This window comes from Thamnophis elegans, chromosome Z (genome assembly GCF_009769535.1).
Source record: "Thamnophis elegans isolate rThaEle1 chromosome Z, rThaEle1.pri, whole genome shotgun sequence".
Classification (NCBI taxonomy): domain Eukaryota; kingdom Metazoa; phylum Chordata; class Lepidosauria; order Squamata; family Colubridae; genus Thamnophis; species Thamnophis elegans.
Window position 1 is genome coordinate 45,985,211 of NC_045558.1, and position 19,644 is coordinate 46,004,854.

Sequence of the window (19,644 nt, forward strand, 5' to 3'; positions counted from 1 at the left end):
ATGTATTCTTGGGAAAACAGCTAGAAGGAAGAAAATAATTCTTAAATACAAATCTAAACTGAAGTTGCAAGACAATGATTGTTTACAGTGGCAGTTCCCTTTTTGCACACAATTGTAGCCAAAAAGGAAATCTTTTAACTTTAGCCTTTTAAAGAGAGATAAACTATTTGAAACAATGTTTCATATGCCTACATATCCATAGTATTTGTAATTTTCAAAGACACCTAGATTTTAAAAAACAGTCTAATAAATGTATCTAAGCAAGCATAGATATTTTCAAAGTAAAGATTCATATACAAATTCAATTGTTGCCATAAATATAATCTTTCCAAACTGCAGGTTTTGCAATAAAGAATAAGCAGTGAAATGTAAAAGGAGTTTATGTAAATAATATCTTGGATTGGCAGTCCAATCTCTTCTTGAAAGTCTCAAGTGATGAAGCTCCCACAACTTCCAAAGGCAAGCCGTTACATTGGTTGATTGTTCTCACGATCAGAAAGTTCCTCTTTGTTTCTAGGGTGAATCTCTCCCCGGTTTCCATTATTTTGTGTAAATCTTTTCTAATTAGTGGCCATCATATTGAGACAATGTTAGGGAGAGGTCCTCAGGAATGAATTTAATGTGAATGCTGAAGAAATATTCTTAGGAAAAACCTTGAAAGAACTCTAATTCTAGAGTAGAAAAAATAGGAATAGACAATTGGAAATGAATATTTATCTAAACCCAATAGCCCTTGTTAGTAAATTTTAGACTACAGAGAATTAGATATAACTTGATTCCAAAATACTATGATAATGTATCTGTGTAATGGCAGCAAGCACTGTTATATTATTAGATTACTTTAGAACAGTGTTTTTCAACCACTGTGCCACGGCACACTAGTGTGCCGTGACATAGTGTAAGGTGTGCCGTGGGAAAATTACTTTATATATAGTCAATATAGGCACAGAGTTAAATTTTTTTAACATTTTCTAATGGTGGTGTGCCTCGTGATTTTTTTCATGAAAAAAGTGTGCCTTTGCACAAAAAAGGTTGAAAAACACTGCTTTAGAAGACTGTTTCTCAACTTTGGCAATTTTAAGATACCATATTTTTCACACTCTAAGATGCATCGGACCATAAGATACACATTAGCTTTTGAGGAGGAAAACAAGAAAAAAAATCTGTCTCTGCCTCCCAGCATCCATCCGGTATTCATCTGGCTAGCATCCTTACAGCAAACAGCAAACAGCCTGATCAGCTTCAGCACATTATCGCAGGGGTGGAGTGTGTGTCTTATAGTGCAAAAAAATACAGTATATAGTCTTAAATTCCGAGAATCCTCAACTAGCATGAAAAATTCTGGGAGTTGAAGTTTACACATCTTAAAGTGTTGTGAAGTAACAGCCAGGACAGAAGGAGAGATCAAGCAGGAAATTAGTCCTGAGAGCTTGCTCAGCTGCAAGAGACATAAATCTGACCCAAACCTCACCTCAAAATCTATGAAAACTTATTTGCCTCTTCTCAGGGGAAGGAAGGCAATCTAGAAGATTCTTGTAATATAAACCCAATAAAGTCAACAAAGAAGTCAATAGAATGGCTCTATTTGTTTATGCCAGGCATAAAGTTTTCGAAGTTGGGAACACCTGCTCTAAAAAGTAGAGTATACCAAACTCATACTTAGAAATGTTTAGTTATTTTCAATTGCTTGTTCAGAAATAAACAGTATTAGTTTACTAGCTAACCAGCTCAATAGCCCAAGTGCTGTGAACCTTTTTTTAAAAAACCACAATAATCTTAAATTACTAAGGAAACAAGTTGCTCTAATAAAGTCCATGAAACTCAGTGAAGCGTCATCCTTGTTGAACCATTTTGGTTCCACACCCTTCCTAGACAACAGGATTTCACAGCAAAGTACACATGTGATCAGTTCCCAAATATTGTGTATATGAGGTATGGGGCTCATTTTTCAGGGAAATATGCTAAGGAGAAAATGGCTGATATTGATAGGCCTGGCTCCGGGTTCAAAGGTTTCAATGGCTGGCTCTTGTGCACTAGTTTGTTTTCTTATCCTAGTAAGGACAGTAATCAATAGTAATAATGCATTGCTTAGTACTGATAGTGAATATAGTACATTCGGTATATAATGGCATATTGAATCTTAGCCAAACCTCCTAAAGAGTTTTATATGCATTTTATGTATTTTTGAATGTTGTTTATTGATATGGAAATAAAATTTCACCCCATTAAATACTTGATAATGAAAAAATAGTTAAAAGCATTTCTTTCTCTCCCTGGAAATATCTATGTAAATGATATTTGTTATAATCCTGTTAAATAATATTATTGAAAGTATAAAAACCCATTCTACGTAAATGTTTGCCTATAAATAAAAAATACTGAGTTAAACAAATGCAATAATAGGATTTTAAAGAAATATCTTTAAACAATCTTATCATGGTGCCTTAGTGCAATTAACACAAAGTGCAAAAGACATTGTAGCAGTTTTTTCAGGATATTGAAGGACATTAGATATATTCCTCTGTTAAATTTATTTATTTTTAGCTTTCCTGCATTTAATAAATCAGCTACAAAACACTATATTTTGCCTTCCATTTTAAGGAAAAACATTATTAATTTGAAAGTATTTAAAACTATTATACATCTAGACTCATATAAAAGGCTACAAGTAGAGATGAGTCTATACAGAGATAATAAGGTAACCCAAACATAAGATCACTTCATAGTCTTTTTTAAAAGATAAAGTTCAAAACAAAATGATACAAGAATATTTATCAGATTATTATCACAGTAGATATGTACTGCATTTAAATGAATACTTTACTTTCAGAGAAAACAGTATTATTGCATGACAACAAATAAAGGAAAATGTTTTTTTTTAGTTTTTATCTTTTCAATTATATCATATAATTAACTATATATACATACAGAATTATATGATATATGTAATGGATTTATTTTTCTTTCAGGGTCTTCATTTTGGTGCCTATTGGATGTTGTCCCAATTAAGAATGAGAAAGGTGATGTTGTTCTGTTTCTATCTTCTTTCAAAGACATAACAGATACAAAAATAAAGATTTCTCTGGAAGAAAAAAAAGATGGTAGGTATGATTTTTAGGACAAAAACAAAGATTTTCAGAGCGCAATATGTGATGTGTGTGTGTGTGTGTTGTTATTGTTGAGGTTGTTGTTGTATGGCTGTTTGTTGTTTGTATGGCTATATGCAAAAGGGCCATGAATTCATATCATTTGTAACGTCACAAGGATCTTTTATTTATATTCTGATTGAATTAAAACATTATTGCCGAGATACAGAATTACACACTTTCCTGTTTTACCAAAAGTAAATGAGCACTGAATCAATGCTAAAAAAAAATCATATACAGTATTGAGGAATGCTAGAAGAAATTGTTTGGTACTTTTATTCTCTTTGTATAAATATAATGTAGGCAAGTCAAAGAAACAGCATTGCTCACAGTCCTTTATTCAGTTTAAGGAACTATGGGATCAGATGGAGGAGGAAATGGAATGATTTTATTTCTAATACACTAAACTTGGATTAGACTACGGTGCCTTCCAACTGTGTGTAACAATATGATCTATTTCTTAATCAGTTCAAATTAATAATTTGAGTTATGATCATGAATGTGATCAAAATAAAACAATCTGCACTGAGGAATGTGCTTTTGATGTTACTTTCACAAATTGTCTAAATTTGTTTTTCTCATGTGCTTCATCACTGCTGGGGCAGGACAAGAGATGCTGTCAGTAGCGTAGTATTGGCCTATTCCCAATTACAATCTTTTACAGATTTTGTCTAAAACACAGAGAAGATAATAAAACAAGCTAATACGGTACTTCTTATTGCATATTTAATTGAGTAGAAGCAGATGCTCTTGTATAGCTATTAATTTTATGATGAAATAAGAGATACTTTCATAACTTTTTTAAAATACATACATACATACATACATACATACATACATACATACATACATACATACAATTATACCAGACAAATTCACTTTTGCCATTTTATTTTGTTAACGCTTAACTTTTCTGCATACATGAATCTTTGCTGATCAGTAGTGAACCTGAGCAGTCTTGTTATGATTAGTTGTCCAATTGGCTATAAAACAGTAAGAAGTTGAAAGAATCAGTTACCCACTCAGACAACAAGACTCTAACAAAAAGTCTCTGGAGATTGTTAATCATACAGGTCATGGTTGTCCCAAAGGTGCCTTTTCAAACAGCAACTAGATTTTGTTTGTTTTCCTTGAACACTTCTCATCCAAACAGATTCTTCAGTTTTGACTGAATGGTGGGGAATGGAAGGATTTATATGTACATGGTCTTAATGTAGATGGCCTGTATGACCCTCTTTCAAACCAACTGATTTGAAAGAAAGGGTCAAAGAGGCCATCTACATTAAGACTGAATTTTCAACAGAGGGATACAACAATACCTATTTCCTGTCTACAATACAGTCCTTTGAGCAATTCCAAGAAGGTTCCATATCTATTTGCATTATTCAGGCAACCCTGAGGGCACCGTTAAACCTCCAGGTGGCCTCACAACTCTCAGAAAGAGTGCTAATAACCAGATGAATGCAAGAAATTTAAATCCTTCCATTCTCCACCATTCAATCAAAACCGAAGAAGCTTCTTTGATGAGAAGCAAAACTTCTTCAAGCAAAACAAAAAAAAGAAAGTCCAGTTGTCTTTTGAAAAAGCAACTTTGAGATTCTCACAAAAAGACTTTACATACGTTACTTATTAATGAAAACTTCCATTTCTTTCTAACTAGCAGATTGCTTTCTTCCCAATGCGCAAGAGGTTTTGGTAGTCAAAATCAACTCCTGAATTTTTGTCTGGTTGTGAACAGACATTACACAGAATCTGGTGGATACTTGAATTATAGCTTACTCTATTTTAGTTAATTAATTAAATTAGTTTCATCTATATAGCCAATAACACAAACTCTTAATGTCATGATCTTTAACTGTTTAAAATGGTGCAGCATTTTTTAACCAAGGTATCTCAATTAAATTATAAAATATATCCAAACTCCTGGATCTATGAGGGAATGAAATTTGGGAAAGTCATATACTGGCTGCGGATGTGCTGCCGCTACTGTGGTCATTGATCTTTATTTTCAACATTCCATGACAGTTTTTTAGTTCCTTGTTCATTTCCCTATCCAGCAGAAGCATTTACCATCTTCTGAGGAGGGGAGGGAAGGAAGAAAAGGGAAGAATTCCATTCTCTTTGCTTTTTAGTCCACCTTTGGTAATTTCACCAGTCTTCTGGGATCCCCAGACCTGATGACAAAACTGGGTTTTGAGAGATTTCCAGAAAGTTAAAAGGAGAGGTGCCAGCCTCATTTTGGGAATAAAGACTGTTGCTAGATCAGGTTTCCGAAAATAGCCACCTCCCTCTTTCTTTTCTCAGAAATGTTCTTTAAATGGGGTAGGGAACTTTACAAATCTTTATTGTTTTGAGCAAAAACTGTAGTCCAATTACTAAAAATCAATAATTAAAATTATTAATTACATTTGTAATTCAGGACGGGAGCTTTAAAACAATATCTCAAATCTTAAAAGGACATAATATACTCTGGGAACTTGTTCTGTAAAGTTCCTCTCTAAGAGCAAAATTAAATATAAACCAAACCTGATGGAAAATCTCTTCAAAAGTTCTTTTACAAAGGATGTTCTATGATTGAGCAGTGTAGTTTGCAAATATGTTATTCTGTTAACATTCTGCATGAACATAGTGCTATCCTATGCTCATTATTCAATGGAGGCTTTTTTTTAAAAAAAGTGAGACTATTATTATGACATGGCATGTTAATGAGGTAACACCATGGCAATCATATAATCATTCCCACAGAAAGTAAAATACGGCTAAATAAAAAGTATTTTCTTCATCAATAAAACTTTGTATTTAACCAAATTATAAATTGAAAAGAATAATGGGAAGGAGGAGAAATATCCAGCCATACTGGGTGTCCCATTGTAAATCTATTACCTGGTAAATGAGAGACAGACATGGCATGTATTTACATCTTACTTCAACCTGCCTTTCAGCAATTTAAAAATAAAACAAAAAATAGATAAAAAATAAAAATAGGAGTCAATTTTCAGCACACCCCTTAAATGTATGGTTGCCAGCATTCCTTCTGCTTCATCCAGAAGTGTGAGTTGAGTTGAGTTGAGTTGAGTTTATTATATTTCTATGCTGCCCTATTCCCCAGAGGGGACTCAGGGCGGCTCACAACCAAGTCGGGGGGGGGGGATACAAATAAGAAAAAAGAACACGAACAAAACAATACCACAATTTAAAACACTCAACAACCATACCATTCGAGGGGGGACAAAAAACTCATTAGTCCTAGGCCTGTCGGAACAGCCAGGTTTTAAGGGCTTTGCAGAAGGCCTGGAGGGTGGTGAGAGTCCGAATCTCCACGGGGAGCTCGTTCCAAAGACTGGTCATACTAGACTCAAACTTGTGTTGTTTTGGTGTGCATTTACCTTAAGACTTACACACATTGATAGAACTCATTTCACTCTTATACTCTGAATATTGCTAACTCCATCTGCTTTCAAAGTATGACCCTTGATATGGAATAGAAAAACTGAAGCATACTTTAAGGTTATAAAAGCTATATTTACTTTAAAATAATTTTTGCTTGTGCCTGTAATTGCATATTGCAGTAAAAGATTTATTGGCATTATTATTAATAAAGTTATTGAAGAGACATGCCTAGCCATTTATGCTGTACCATTCTGCAGCATGCTTTCATGGGGATGTATTATTTCTTCTCAAAGTCTTACATAAGATTTCTCCCTGCAACAATTTCATCTCTATAAACTCAGCCACATTGCTTCAATACTTTGAGATGCAGCAAGCACTGTTTTAAAAAGTGATATTTTTTTAGAAAAGCTATGAACAAATAACTAGGTTTGCTCCTGAATTATGTATAAGCATATTGGTCTATCATCTTCCAGGGACTAAAGCTTCACTGCAGGAGATAAACAGTTTCTCAAATAAGAAAGGTCAGGTAATAAACAGAGAACTAGATTCTGATGCTAAACTAACTGTATATCAAGGGATATATTTCAGAAGCATGTCATAAAAAGGAGAATCTTCAAATGCATTATGGAAGAAATGAAATCAAGTTCTTTGTCTCAGAATTGATGAAACTAATGGTAATTTTTTTTCTGGTTTTGGCAGCTGATTAGCAATAACTGCTTTAATGATATGGTTACCTTCAGAACTTATATTATTTGTTTTCCACAATCCTTAAAATAAATATTATGCCAATGAAAACAGTTTCTACATTTAGAATTCATAACTATTTCTTTGTACATTGGCACACTTCTTGGAGTTTCTTCTTGGAGTTTGAAGCTTCATATTTTTAAAAAAATATATATAAATGGAGACCAGAGAGAATAAAATAGAATAGGGTATATGCATATAAATGGTATCACTGAAGGCTGCATATTGATTTCCACTCATATTCACCAGTACTTATTTCTTTGAGATGACTGGCATATAAATTTTATAAATAAATTAAAAATTAACTCATTGATAGAAATTAATTTTCAGTTTCAATTTATATAGATGGGCATCTCAAACACATAAATTTTGAGAGCTAGCAGAAGATTAAATCATGTTAAAAATACCATATAAAGAAAATAAATAATAAATATTGTAACCAAGATAAAATGATACGGAATAATGAGATAAAAGAGATATATACCATATATACAATTGTTCTTTTGTGTTTTGTTGCTACCCAAATGCTGCAACAGTTGCTTCCTGGAACTTGAGTGGATAAATTGGGAGGAGAAAGGAAGAAGGTCAACTTTGTGTTTCTGCTTTGGATTTTCTATTGAAGCATAGGTTTTCTGCACCTATCCATCCCCCAAAATAAAATATCCTAGGTAGAAATAGTGGCAAAGCTGCCTCTATGAGTACAGGTGATGAACGAAAGTAATTCACCATGCTACTTTACCTAAATTACAGAAAGAAGAGAATGTGTGAATTCCTGCCAGCATGAATCTGCCTTTTCCCGTCCACTCCCGTTAAAAACTACAAAACTGTTTTAAGGCATTTACTCTGAAGCAGGCACTAGTAATATAAGTAGACCTTGCTTACAGACTGCCCTATGTAGCAACTGTTCAAAGTTGCATTGGTCCTGAAAAATAACTATGCAATCAAATTGTGCATTTATGACCTTCATATTGTCTCTCAATCACATGTTCATCATTATAGTTACTACACATTCTCCTGTTTTCTTTTTTTTTTCTGCATCTCAAATAGCAAAGAGATAGGAGACAATGAAATTATATAAGAATAAGAAGGCACCCAATGGGAAATACATATTGAAAAATGTGCTAGTACTAGGGCATTGGGGGGGGGGCGCTGAGAGCATGCTAGTGACGCATGCATTAGCTCATTCCATTCAATTTGCATTTTCCATTATATGCTTTCTTATTCTCTTTTAATCCTTTCCTCTTCAGTAAATGTAAATATAATTGTTAATTTCCTTCTTACTAATTATCCAGTGCTGGGTCAAAATTTGAGGAAGTGGAGAAAAAAGAAGCTGCTGTCAAATCATAAGCATAGTTGCACTCATGAACCAGGGTTTGGAGGCCGTTAAGAACTGGATGAGTGCTAACAAACTGGTACTCAACCCGGATAAAACCGAGTGGCTGTTGTGTTTCCCCCCCAATAATTTGGCTAATACACCAACGCTTAGGCTGGGGGGTCAAATTTTATACCCCTCAGATAGGGTCCGCAACTTAGGAGTCCTCCTGGATCCACAGCTGACTTTTGATCACCAGCTGTCGGCTGTGACCAGGGGGGCATTTGCCCAGGTTCGCCTGGTCCGCCAGTTGCGGCCCTACCTAGACCGGGGGGCTCTCACAACAGTCACTCGAGCCCTTGTGATCTCTAGACTGGAATACTGCAATGGGCTCTACATGGGGTTGCCCTTGAGGTGCATCCGGCGACTACAGCTAGTCCAAAATGCAGCCGCGCGAGTGATAGTGGGCGCACCGCGGTTCGCCCACGTTACACCTGTCCTCCGCGAGCTGCACTGGCTACCTGTTGGTCTCCGGGTGCGCTTCAGGATACTGATGACCATCTTTAAAGCACTCCATGGTAGTGGATCTGGGTACTTGAGAGACCGCCTTCTGCCGATTACCTCCCTAAATCGACCAATTAGATCGCACAGACTGGGCCTCCTCCGAATCCCATCTGCCAGTCAATGTCGACTGGCGACCACACGGAGGAGAGCCTTTTCTGTTGCTGCCCCGACCCTGTGGAACGAGCTCCCCATGGAGATTCGTACCCTCACCACTATCCAGACCTTCCGCGCAGCCCTCAAGATCTGGCTCTCCCAGCAGGCCTGGGGATAGGTTTCCAATTACCCGCCCGAGTGTTTGATTGCTGAATGAAAGTTGTGTTTTATTATTTTTTCTTTGTGCACATATTGTTCTGTTTCTGACCTTGCACCCCCCTCCCCTGTGGTTGTAAGCCGCCCTGAGTCCCCTCAGGGAAAAGGGCGGCATATAAATCCCAATAAACCTAAACCTAAATCCCAATAAACTCATGTGATTTTCCACTTAGCAATTGAGTTGGTACTCCCAAATGTGGTTGCTAAATGTAGACTCTCTGTAAAGAAGTCCTCTGGTATCATGAAGGAGCTTACATGCAGAAAATAGAACTAAATCCAAAATTCATATCCTAATCAGCTCTGGGATTATACTTCTTAAAGGTTTTGAACATCTAACATTTAGGTTGAAGGCTGACATTTCAGAATTGTCATAATTAAATCCCAGATAATTCTGGATGCTAGGAGAGAGCCCAGGGAACAGAACTGAAAATAAAGTCTAAAATTTGCACAATCTGAACATTTCCCAATCTGCATTGGTAACAGAGCACAATTATGTATGACTTGTAGTTTTTCAGCCACAGATTGTAGAGTATTATACAAGACTTGGAATTGCTTCCCAAAAGAAACATGCCTATACTTTTCCTTGCTTGGTTTTTAGAAGAAATACTAGACCTACTTTCTTCTTCAGCCTCCCCCTGCCTCCCGTGAGACAGATGTATTGACCTATTTTTTTTGTAGTACTAAGCTTTCTTTCTGATAAATCTGTTCTCAGCATTCTCTTCTAATTGTGAAGCATTACAAACATATAAATACTTAATAACAGTTACAAGAGTAACTGTAATATAAACTATCAATATGAAGTGTAAAATATAAATTATGAAATATGAAATATGGATTTATGCATCTTTAAATTCAAACTTATATTCTTAAAAGGTATTTGTTTTAACACAAAAGAAAAACTCAAATTTCTCATTAGTCTAGTCTGAGTTCCTAGGATCTATGGTATTAATTCTATAATGGGAATTAATACCATAATACCAACTGGGGATGTTGACAAAGATATTGAAGCTCCAACAAAGGTTAAAAAAAGTCACTGCTTTAACCGCACAATCATAGCTGCCATCTTGATTCTTCTGAACCCCCTCCCCCCTGCAGGCAGCCTTGTTACTTTGTTGCTGGCAAACCACTTTGGAAGCAGGAACATGATTATATCTTTAAAGAATATCCTTAATTTATGTTTCCAATATCATGCTTTGCTTACATAAAGTTCATTTTAGCACCAAGCTAACAGCCTATGATTCCCCTGTCACTGCTGTTTAAACAGTTTGTGAATGCACGAATGAGAAAAAAGAATGTTCCAAGAGGCCATTATTTATATAGAAAAATGTTGAATAATGATAAATAACCCTAAGGCAGATATTATTAAATAAAGATATTATTGAGAACTGAATGGAAGAAAAAGTATACATAATATAAGGAAAGTTGAAAATTTTATGTGATATGCAATGATGGGGAAAACCCTTCAGATTTCTACATTTGTTTTACAATGGTGAGTATCTAAGAATTTTTTAAAAACTGTTATCACATGTTATGACATGTCTTTTTCAGAGCTTTTGTGCATATTGACAATTTGCACTTAGACAGAATTCTGCTAAAAGAAAATTCTATTCTGCAGTGGAAAGTGATACAATTTTTAGTGACCATGATCAGTGTGGCTTCTTCGTGAATAATCAATATCCTTACATGCACAGTAACCAGTTGATTACTGATCTAGTACATGCTATCAAAGTTGTAAATGTGCCCACTCCACCTGAAAGATTAACATTCTCTTCCATGAAAAGGTTTGAAAATCCATGCAATATGCAAATTTTGGAAAAGTAACATGCTTCCCCCGTTTTGAATGGTTCTATATCTTCCAAATCTTCAATAACAAGAATAGTTCCATTGTTCCCAACATTTTACAGTGATGATAGATGAGAGAAGATGGATGGGTGATAGATAGATAGATAGATAGATAGATAGATAGATAGATAGATAGATAGATAGATAGATAGATAGATAGATAGATAGATAGATAAGTTGATGGATGGATGGATGGATGAATGGATAGATAGATAGATAAGATAGAGAAGATAGATAAGATAGATAGGTAGAGATAGATAAAGAGATAGATAAAATAGAAAAAAACCAGAAGAATTTCCCAAAGAGAAAAGAGTTTACTGATGGCAGCAAAAATAATCAATTTTTAGAGATATCCCTGGTTGATGGGATTAATTTTGTAGAAGAAAAAAAAGCAGAAAAAGAATGAAAGAAAAGCTATCTGAAACAGGGTATGCAATTCTGGACTATTAGTTCACTTTCCAGAGGCTGCATTTAAGCAAATATAATGTGTCATCTGTATTCTTCAGAAAAATTCAAAGGAAGAGGAAGAGCAGGATCACATTTTGATTCAGCCCGCAGACGGAGTAGAGCTGTCCTTTATCACATCTCCGGACACCTACAAAGAAGAGAAAAGAACAAATTAAAAATTAATAATGTAGGTATAGAGAATCAAACTATTTTCATGCTATTCTATCTGAAGTGGGGGGTTGTGTACTGCTCAGAAGATTTAGATTAAAGGGAGAAAACTTATTGCTTATAATTGCCCCTTTCTATTTTGAAGATATGTACTGAACTATAAATATAGAAAATAAAACCTTGGCCAATACAATGTTTCTTGTAAGTGAATACTGTACAATTTCAAAGAGAATATGCAATGGACAGAGTCTAGGATACCTATATCTGACATTGATGTTCATATGGTTTAGCATAAATGCCTAAGGCTCAACCCAAACATTATGCTAAGTCATGTTTGTTCTTTTATAAAACTTCATAGAAAATGTTGGCAAAAAGAACTTTAATTCTTTCCTTTCCCTGAGCCATGATTCAGATTTTCTGCCATACAAACACTTTTTAGAAGCAAAACCCTAGTGAAAGGTCTTTCCTCTCAAGCTAATTATAGAGGGAAGTGCTATTTTCATCATGAACCCAGCAGGAAAACTGCATGAACAAACTAGTGTTTGTTTGTTTATTTATTTATTTAAAGAAAATACCTTAGGATTAATGGCATGTTCTACATCAATCTATAAAGCAATGAAAGTGGCATTACATTGTCTCCTCTCCAATTTACTGTAGCACTTTGATCTTACTGTGCTAGTGAGTAAACTTTATTCATAGCACAAAAAAGTATCAAGTAGATATATTGTATGACCTGGAAACTAAAAATAGGGATTGTATGATGGATTCCCATCACTGCAATCTTTTTTTAGGTACCATATTTTCTGGCGTATAAGATGACTTTTTAACCTCCAAAAATTATTTTAAAAATCGGGGGTCATTTATATACCAGGTATACCAAAAAATGAAAAGAAAAAAAAAGCAATGCCACCAAGCAAAAAGGTGTATTGCCACCAGCACAGACACCGGCGTTTCAATTGATAACCTTGGTGCTTTGCGTGTGGGCACATGGATAGATGAGCACTGGGAGGGCTTAGTAAGGTCTGTGTGGCGGTCTGGAGGAGGAAGGTGCACCTGAAAGTAGGGGGTCATCTTATATGCCCAGTCACCTTATACGTTGGGATATAAAATATATAGGTCATGCAAGGCAATATTCTTAAAAGAGTTGGAATGTATTGGTATTTTATTGTTGTTAAAGGGGCAGAAAAAGCTTTATTAATAAGTTATTGACTAATTTTCTAAATTTTATCAGTTTATTACCTAAGGCCTGTCTCTATTAGAAAATATTGGGATTAATTTGATAGAGAACTTCCAAAAAAATATAAGTTTATGCAAAAGGGGCAGTATTTAGTTCACAGAATCATAGTATTTGGAAAGTGGCTGGAGATTTAGGAAATTTTTGTGCTGATATCTGTTACTATGAGCCTCCCAAACAGGTGGCCATGCTTAAAGTCTACCATCTCCCAAGGCAGTGTATTCCACATTGAAAACTCCCAGCATTAATGCATATTTTTATGATATTCATCTGAAATCTGCTGCCTGATCATTTAAGCCCACAATTTCTTGTTTGACTTCCAGAACCACAATGAACAAGTCTAGTCTGTCTTTTGCATGACTTCCCTTCAGATCCTTGAAGACAGCTATCATGGGTCTGCAATATTCTTTTCTTCAGGATAAATATACCTAACAATACCATTATAAATTCCTCATCAGTTTTTCTTTACTTTTTTCATCCCTATTATTAGCTTGATTGCAATCCTATGGAAACACTCTAGTTTGTTAATGTCTTTTCTAAAATGTGGTCCCCAAAACTGAATGCAATATTCCAATCAATGTAAACTAGAAGGGAACAATGACTTTGATGAACAAATATCACAATGCCCTATTAGCCAAAATTTCTGCCCCAATGAGATGGGAGAGGTGGAAATTATATGTTTTGGCCTCTTGCATTATCCTTAAATTCATATGTCTTTGATAATATCATTCTACAAAGTTTGTTAGGCATAACATTTCTATTTTTATTTATTAATGATAAAATTGGCCTTTTTTGGCAATGTTGCTGTTGTAAGTTTTATAGTTTTTTGTAGGTAGTGCAAATTACTAAATTCTGATTTGACAAAAATGTATGAATATTTTGAATGAACCAAAGCAATAGTATTAAAATATTTTTTCCAGTGTTGCACTATACAATTCCCTTACAAAGATAAAATAAGTATTTATAGCTGTTTATTACCTGCAGTCATGCCTTAACTGATAGGTCAAATAATTTGTAAATAAAACCTAGACACAATTTCCCTGCAGAACTAAAATAGATGTGTAGGTAAATAGAATACAAAAACTGATTTGCATCTATTTAGTGTAATACAAGTAGTCTCAGCTCTAAAATGTCCATGACCCTCATCGCTAAGTTACTACAGCTGACAATTTGAGCAAAAAATACATTCTTTGTTTTAGCTTAGTTCATCATGAGCTAATTAACCCTGACACCTTTTGGAAAGGAACTCCTATATGTAGGAAATTGGCTGCATGTATCTTCTGGTAAATAAATTCGTTGTTGTTGCATTTCCACTTTTTAATGTCTATTTTCAGTTATCTTCATGAATGATACCTGAAAACAACTTCTATAATCTATAGAATTCTCTGTGGAATACTCTATGGAATCCTTATTTATGTTCAGTTAAATGATTTTATTTCCCAGAGAATAGATTCTCTATACATTATGGTAACTGACAATTCTTTAGTTATAAAGGTAGTTCTCAACTTATGATCTTAATTGATCTCAAAATTTCTGTTGTTAAGTGAAACATTAGGAAAACTCATTCCTTATATTAGGAATGAGTTTTAAATAATGTTTTACTGATTTCTGAATTGTAATTTAATTATGCAAATATGAATAGTATATTAAGTAATAAAAACCAGACATTAATTAAAATAATCATATGAGGAATAAAAATGTAAGTATTTACTTAAATTTTGCATTGAAATTTAATGAGATTGAAAGTGTTATCCTAGTGAGATTATGTTTAAAACTAATACATACTCTAACAGAGTTCTAAAATGCTACTTCTAAAAACAAAGACAGATTTAGTCATTCTAAGAGAATATTGAATGAAGTCAATGAAATCTGGTTTCAAGAGCTCCATTGTATACATCTGGGTGCAACATGAAATGACTGGTTTAAAAGGACTGTTTGTAATAGATTTTCACAGATGGATGTATCCAGACTTGAAATACTAATATATCATTCAATTTAGGACTTTCATTGTAATGATTGTTCTTTTGAGTTTCTCTACCATTGTATGAAAATTGGTTCTTTTCATATTTTCTTTCATTTTCTTGAGAGTACAAATTTTGGTATAAATATATTAATACAGCATGTAGATTATAATTCTAGGAAGCCATCAGACAATAAATGAATGCTAGAGAGTGTCCTTTCCTTCTCTTCAAGCAGAATTAGCAGAATTAGCAAGTTCATGCAACAGTGTTCCAAAGTTGGGGGAAGCAAAGATGGGGTCCATAGTTAGCACATTTCTAGAAAGGTGGTGACTCTTGCCCAGGGAAAATTACCGTATATACTCGAGTATAGGCCGACCCGAATATAAGCCGAAGCACCCAATTTTACCACAAAAAAACTGGAAAAGTTATTGACTCGAGTATAAGCCTAGGGTGGGAAATGCAGCAGCTACCGGTAAATTTCAAAAATAAAAATAGATACCAATAATGTTTTTGAATATTTATTTCAAAGAAAAACAGTAAACTAGCGGTGTATTCAATGAAATACTTCACTCACCTCATGATGCTGATGTCCCGCTGTGATGATGATGTCCCGTGCAGCCGCGGGAGCAATGTCCCGCCTCCTATGACACACAGCACAGTGATTCCTATCATTGGATCACTGTACCAGAGGAGGTGGGACATCGCTATGTGGCTGCTTGCCATAACAAGGAGGAGGTGGGACATCGTTGCAGAGCGGCAGGAGGGGGAGGAAGGGGAATCGTAAGACAGCCCTGCATTACATTAGAACGTGAGGAGGGGGGATGGTGCGGTGCGCGCTGCGCGGCAAACTGACACAGAGGGAGGGGAAACTCACAGGGGCACTGGGCCATTCACGAGTGTCACCCAGCGGCATGGCCCCGCCCCTTTTTCTCCTCCATTTCGGGCAAATTTTTCACTGACTCGAGTATAAGCCGAGGCGGCTTTTTTCAGCCCAAAAAGTGGGCTGAAAAACTAGGCTTATACTCGAGTATATACAGTATGAGCAAAGTGAAAGAAGAAATTGGAATTGAAATTACAGGAATTTGCAGTAATAATATGGAAGGCAAGAGCAGAGGTTAAATCTATTATCTCATTGAAGCTGTGTTGAGACAGGGTTCCAAAAGTAATACATACAGTAGCCTGCTAGTGTTTTGCCAGTTATAACATTTTAACAAGCTTCTTTGTTGAATAAGAATAGCTGTTTTCCAAATGAAATACAGGTTTCAGGAACCATGCAAATATAAGCAACTTATCTTTACTACTAAAAATTATTGTCTCCCCCCTCCCACCCGATTTTCACTATGTATTTATTTAATAAAATCATATACAATTGTATTTTAACTATGAAAAGTATTTCTTATTCAATTCTAAACCCAAATAAATCCTTAATTTAAAGGAAACCTGCACAAATTCATCTCAGAATTTATGTTACTTGCAAAAGAAACCATGAAAGGAGGATTGAATGAATATCAGAACAAACATACCCAAAATGTAGACAATGAATATAAAAGCTTTTAAAACAACTGAAGATTGCTAAAATGATTCTTATAAATAGTCAGATAAAGCACCTCAAATTAATCTGAATTACCTTTTTCTCTTTCTTTTTTCAGAATGTTTTTGTAGATAAACCAGCATTTCCGGAATATAAAGTTTCAGATGCAAAAAAGTCCAAATTCATACTTTTGCATTTTAGCACTTTTAAAGCTGGCTGGGACTGGCTTATATTACTAGCAACGTTTTATGTTGCTGTAACTGTACCTTATAATGTTTGTTTTATTGGCAATGATGATCTGTCTACAACTCGAAGCACAACTGTCAGTGACATTGCAGTGGAGATACTGTTTATCATAGGTAAGGTATTTCATTTTTTCTGACATTACCATTATTAGTTCTGCAAATAATTAGATTTTCTAACATAATTCTATAAGGGTAAGCGTTGCAATGTGATCAAAAATTGTGTATCTATTTTCTGTCTGCGTTTAAGCATAGGTTCTCTACAATTACTTGATTTTGATTGTGGGTGAAGATTATTTTTTAGTATGCCTACCCATACTATTATGCAAAATAAAACAGATCAGATGTGGATATAATGTGCATTGTATATTGACAAATAATTTTGTCTCTATTCCCAAAGGACCTTAATTGTTAGAAGAAAAATCTATCAAATATAATGAGATTTTTGAGTTTTTCTTTTCACTTTTAACACCAGAGATGCCATTTTGGCTTCAGTAAGAATCAATTTAATAACTTGTAATTCCTGCTCTTCAGAAAATAAAAATAGCCTGCTCATTAATATTTCAGAAAATTTTATTTTTCATTTTCACACATACCCCTCCATTACCTCACATTTATTTATATACTGAGCCATTTTTGCTATTAAAACATACAATTGGTGAGATTATTTTTTCAACCCTTGTATGTGTATAATGTCATGCTTTCCCTTTAGGCTAGGGGAAAGTTATCAAAAGGGATTCTTGGGATGAGCAAAAGTGAACTAACCAGGTAGACCAAAAGAGAACCTGCAGAAGTACAATTTAATGCAAGTATTGTCAAATTTCCTTACTGGAGCAGAGTAAGAGAAGCAGAATCCGTATAGGTCACTGCTTGGTGGCCACAAATATTTTATTTTTGCAATACTTATGAGGTAGCTATACATGCCAGTTCTAGAAAGGAAATAGCTGAGTTTTGCTTTCTGCCTAATTACATTTTTTCTTTGATTCTTTGTTTTCTTTTGCAAAATCTGGTATCAGATCCCAAATAGATCAAAATATTTTTCTAAAAATCTACTTTTAAAAATATATTATGCTCTTTTTCACTTACACAATTGCTATCCCTATTTCCCATTAAACTATCAAAAAGTGTACCATGTTTGGGATAGCTCTTCATATCAATTCATATACAGATCGGGGGGGGGGGAGTTTAATTATGATGAAGTGAGAATTTCATGATAGTGTCTGAAAGTTGATATAAATCTTTAGCAATGACTCTGCACCTAGATCTGCAGCATACCCCTTTCACTAGATTGATTGAATGAGTCGAGACTCTTATAAAAAGGTATTCCTTTTAAAAACTGGTCCCAAATCTTGTAGGGCTTTAAAGGTCATAACCTTGAATGGCACCAAGAAACACACTGGTAATCAATGCAACTCATGCAGAAGTGATGTCGCAGGTGCATATATTTGGCACCATTTACTACCTGCACCAGAATGGGACAACTCGCCATGGCTAATTCACTGTGACCAAAATGCCGCAGAACAGCTAGCTGCATGACAATTCAACAAATACAAAAGTTAAATTAATTTCAATGGAACCACATCCAATAATAATAAAATAAAGGAAGTCAATCCAGAAATACAAGAGGTATGCAGCAAATTGCTGGCAAGTTCACTGTAGTGAGTTATCCTTGACAAAGACTGAGATTGTAACCATATAGAAATCTTGGATGGAAGAGACTAGAGTCAAATCTCATGGTGAATATACATTGAAAGTTGAATGAGACCAATCTTGTCCCTTTTCTCTATGTGTTTATATAACCTGAAAGAACTGTACTTGTATCATTATAGTAGTGATAGCAGTAAGTTTCTCAAGAATTGGGTAGAAAAGCTTGGTTTAGATAGATAAACTTCCAATTAATAGTAGCTGCATATTTATATTTGTTGAAGAGATTTAAATCTCTTTTCAAAAACTTAGTGAAACTTAGCGAAACAGCAAGCATAAAAGATAAATAAGCATAAAAGCATAAAAGATAAATAAATAAACTAAGAAAACTAATATTAGTTTTCACAGAACTGTTTTCACAGTTTTTTTCAGAATAAAATTCATTGTATAAATAATATAAACCTACAGCACAATCAATAGTTGTCTCATACTATAATTTTCCATTGTTACAAAAGTATGGAACATTGTATTTATGATTTGTGGTGGGCCAGTGGTTAAAATGAATTATTGCAGGCTAATTCTAATGACTGCAGCCTGCCTGTAGTTTGGCAGTTTGATTATCACTGATTCAAGATTGACTCAGCCTTCCATCCTCCCAAGGTCAGTAAAATAAGGACCTAGATTGTTAGGGGAAATATGCTGCTTCTGTAAACTGCTTAGACAGGGCTGTGAAGCAATATATAAGTTAAGTGCTATTGCTATTGTTATTGCCATTGTCATTGCTATTACTATTCTAAAAGAGATGTAATAGATGTTATGCAATTGACTATTTAACAACATTTATGGGAATATTACTTATGTTATACTTGGCATACAGATGCTGCAAAAAGAGTATAGAATATTGATAGTTGTGTAGTTTCAGTTTGCAGGTGGGAAATAATATTTTAAAGATGTTCAATCTGACAAGTTCCTAGAATAGGAAAGAGCAAAAGGTTTTTAACATGCTAACATTTTCTTTAAAAAATTCAAGAAATATTTAGCAGTTGGAAGTACCTTAAAGGTCTTCTAATCCAATACTCTGCTCAAGCTGGAAAGCCTATATCGCCCAAA

The 19,644-nt window shown here is 34.6% G+C and overlaps 1 protein-coding gene across 1 annotated transcript in view; it reads left to right on the plus strand.

Annotated features, from left to right (window-relative positions):
* Nucleotides 1–19,644, plus strand: part of KCNH8 (potassium voltage-gated channel subfamily H member 8) — a 215,977-nt gene that overhangs the window by 105,148 nt on the left and 91,185 nt on the right. The window contains exons 3-5 of the mRNA XM_032237738.1: nt 2,970–3,101; nt 11,814–11,941; nt 16,767–17,007. Of these exons, the coding sequence (XP_032093629.1) occupies nt 2,970–3,101; nt 11,814–11,941; nt 16,767–17,007 (501 nt within the window). The remainder of the gene's footprint in view (nt 1–2,969; nt 3,102–11,813; nt 11,942–16,766; nt 17,008–19,644) is intronic.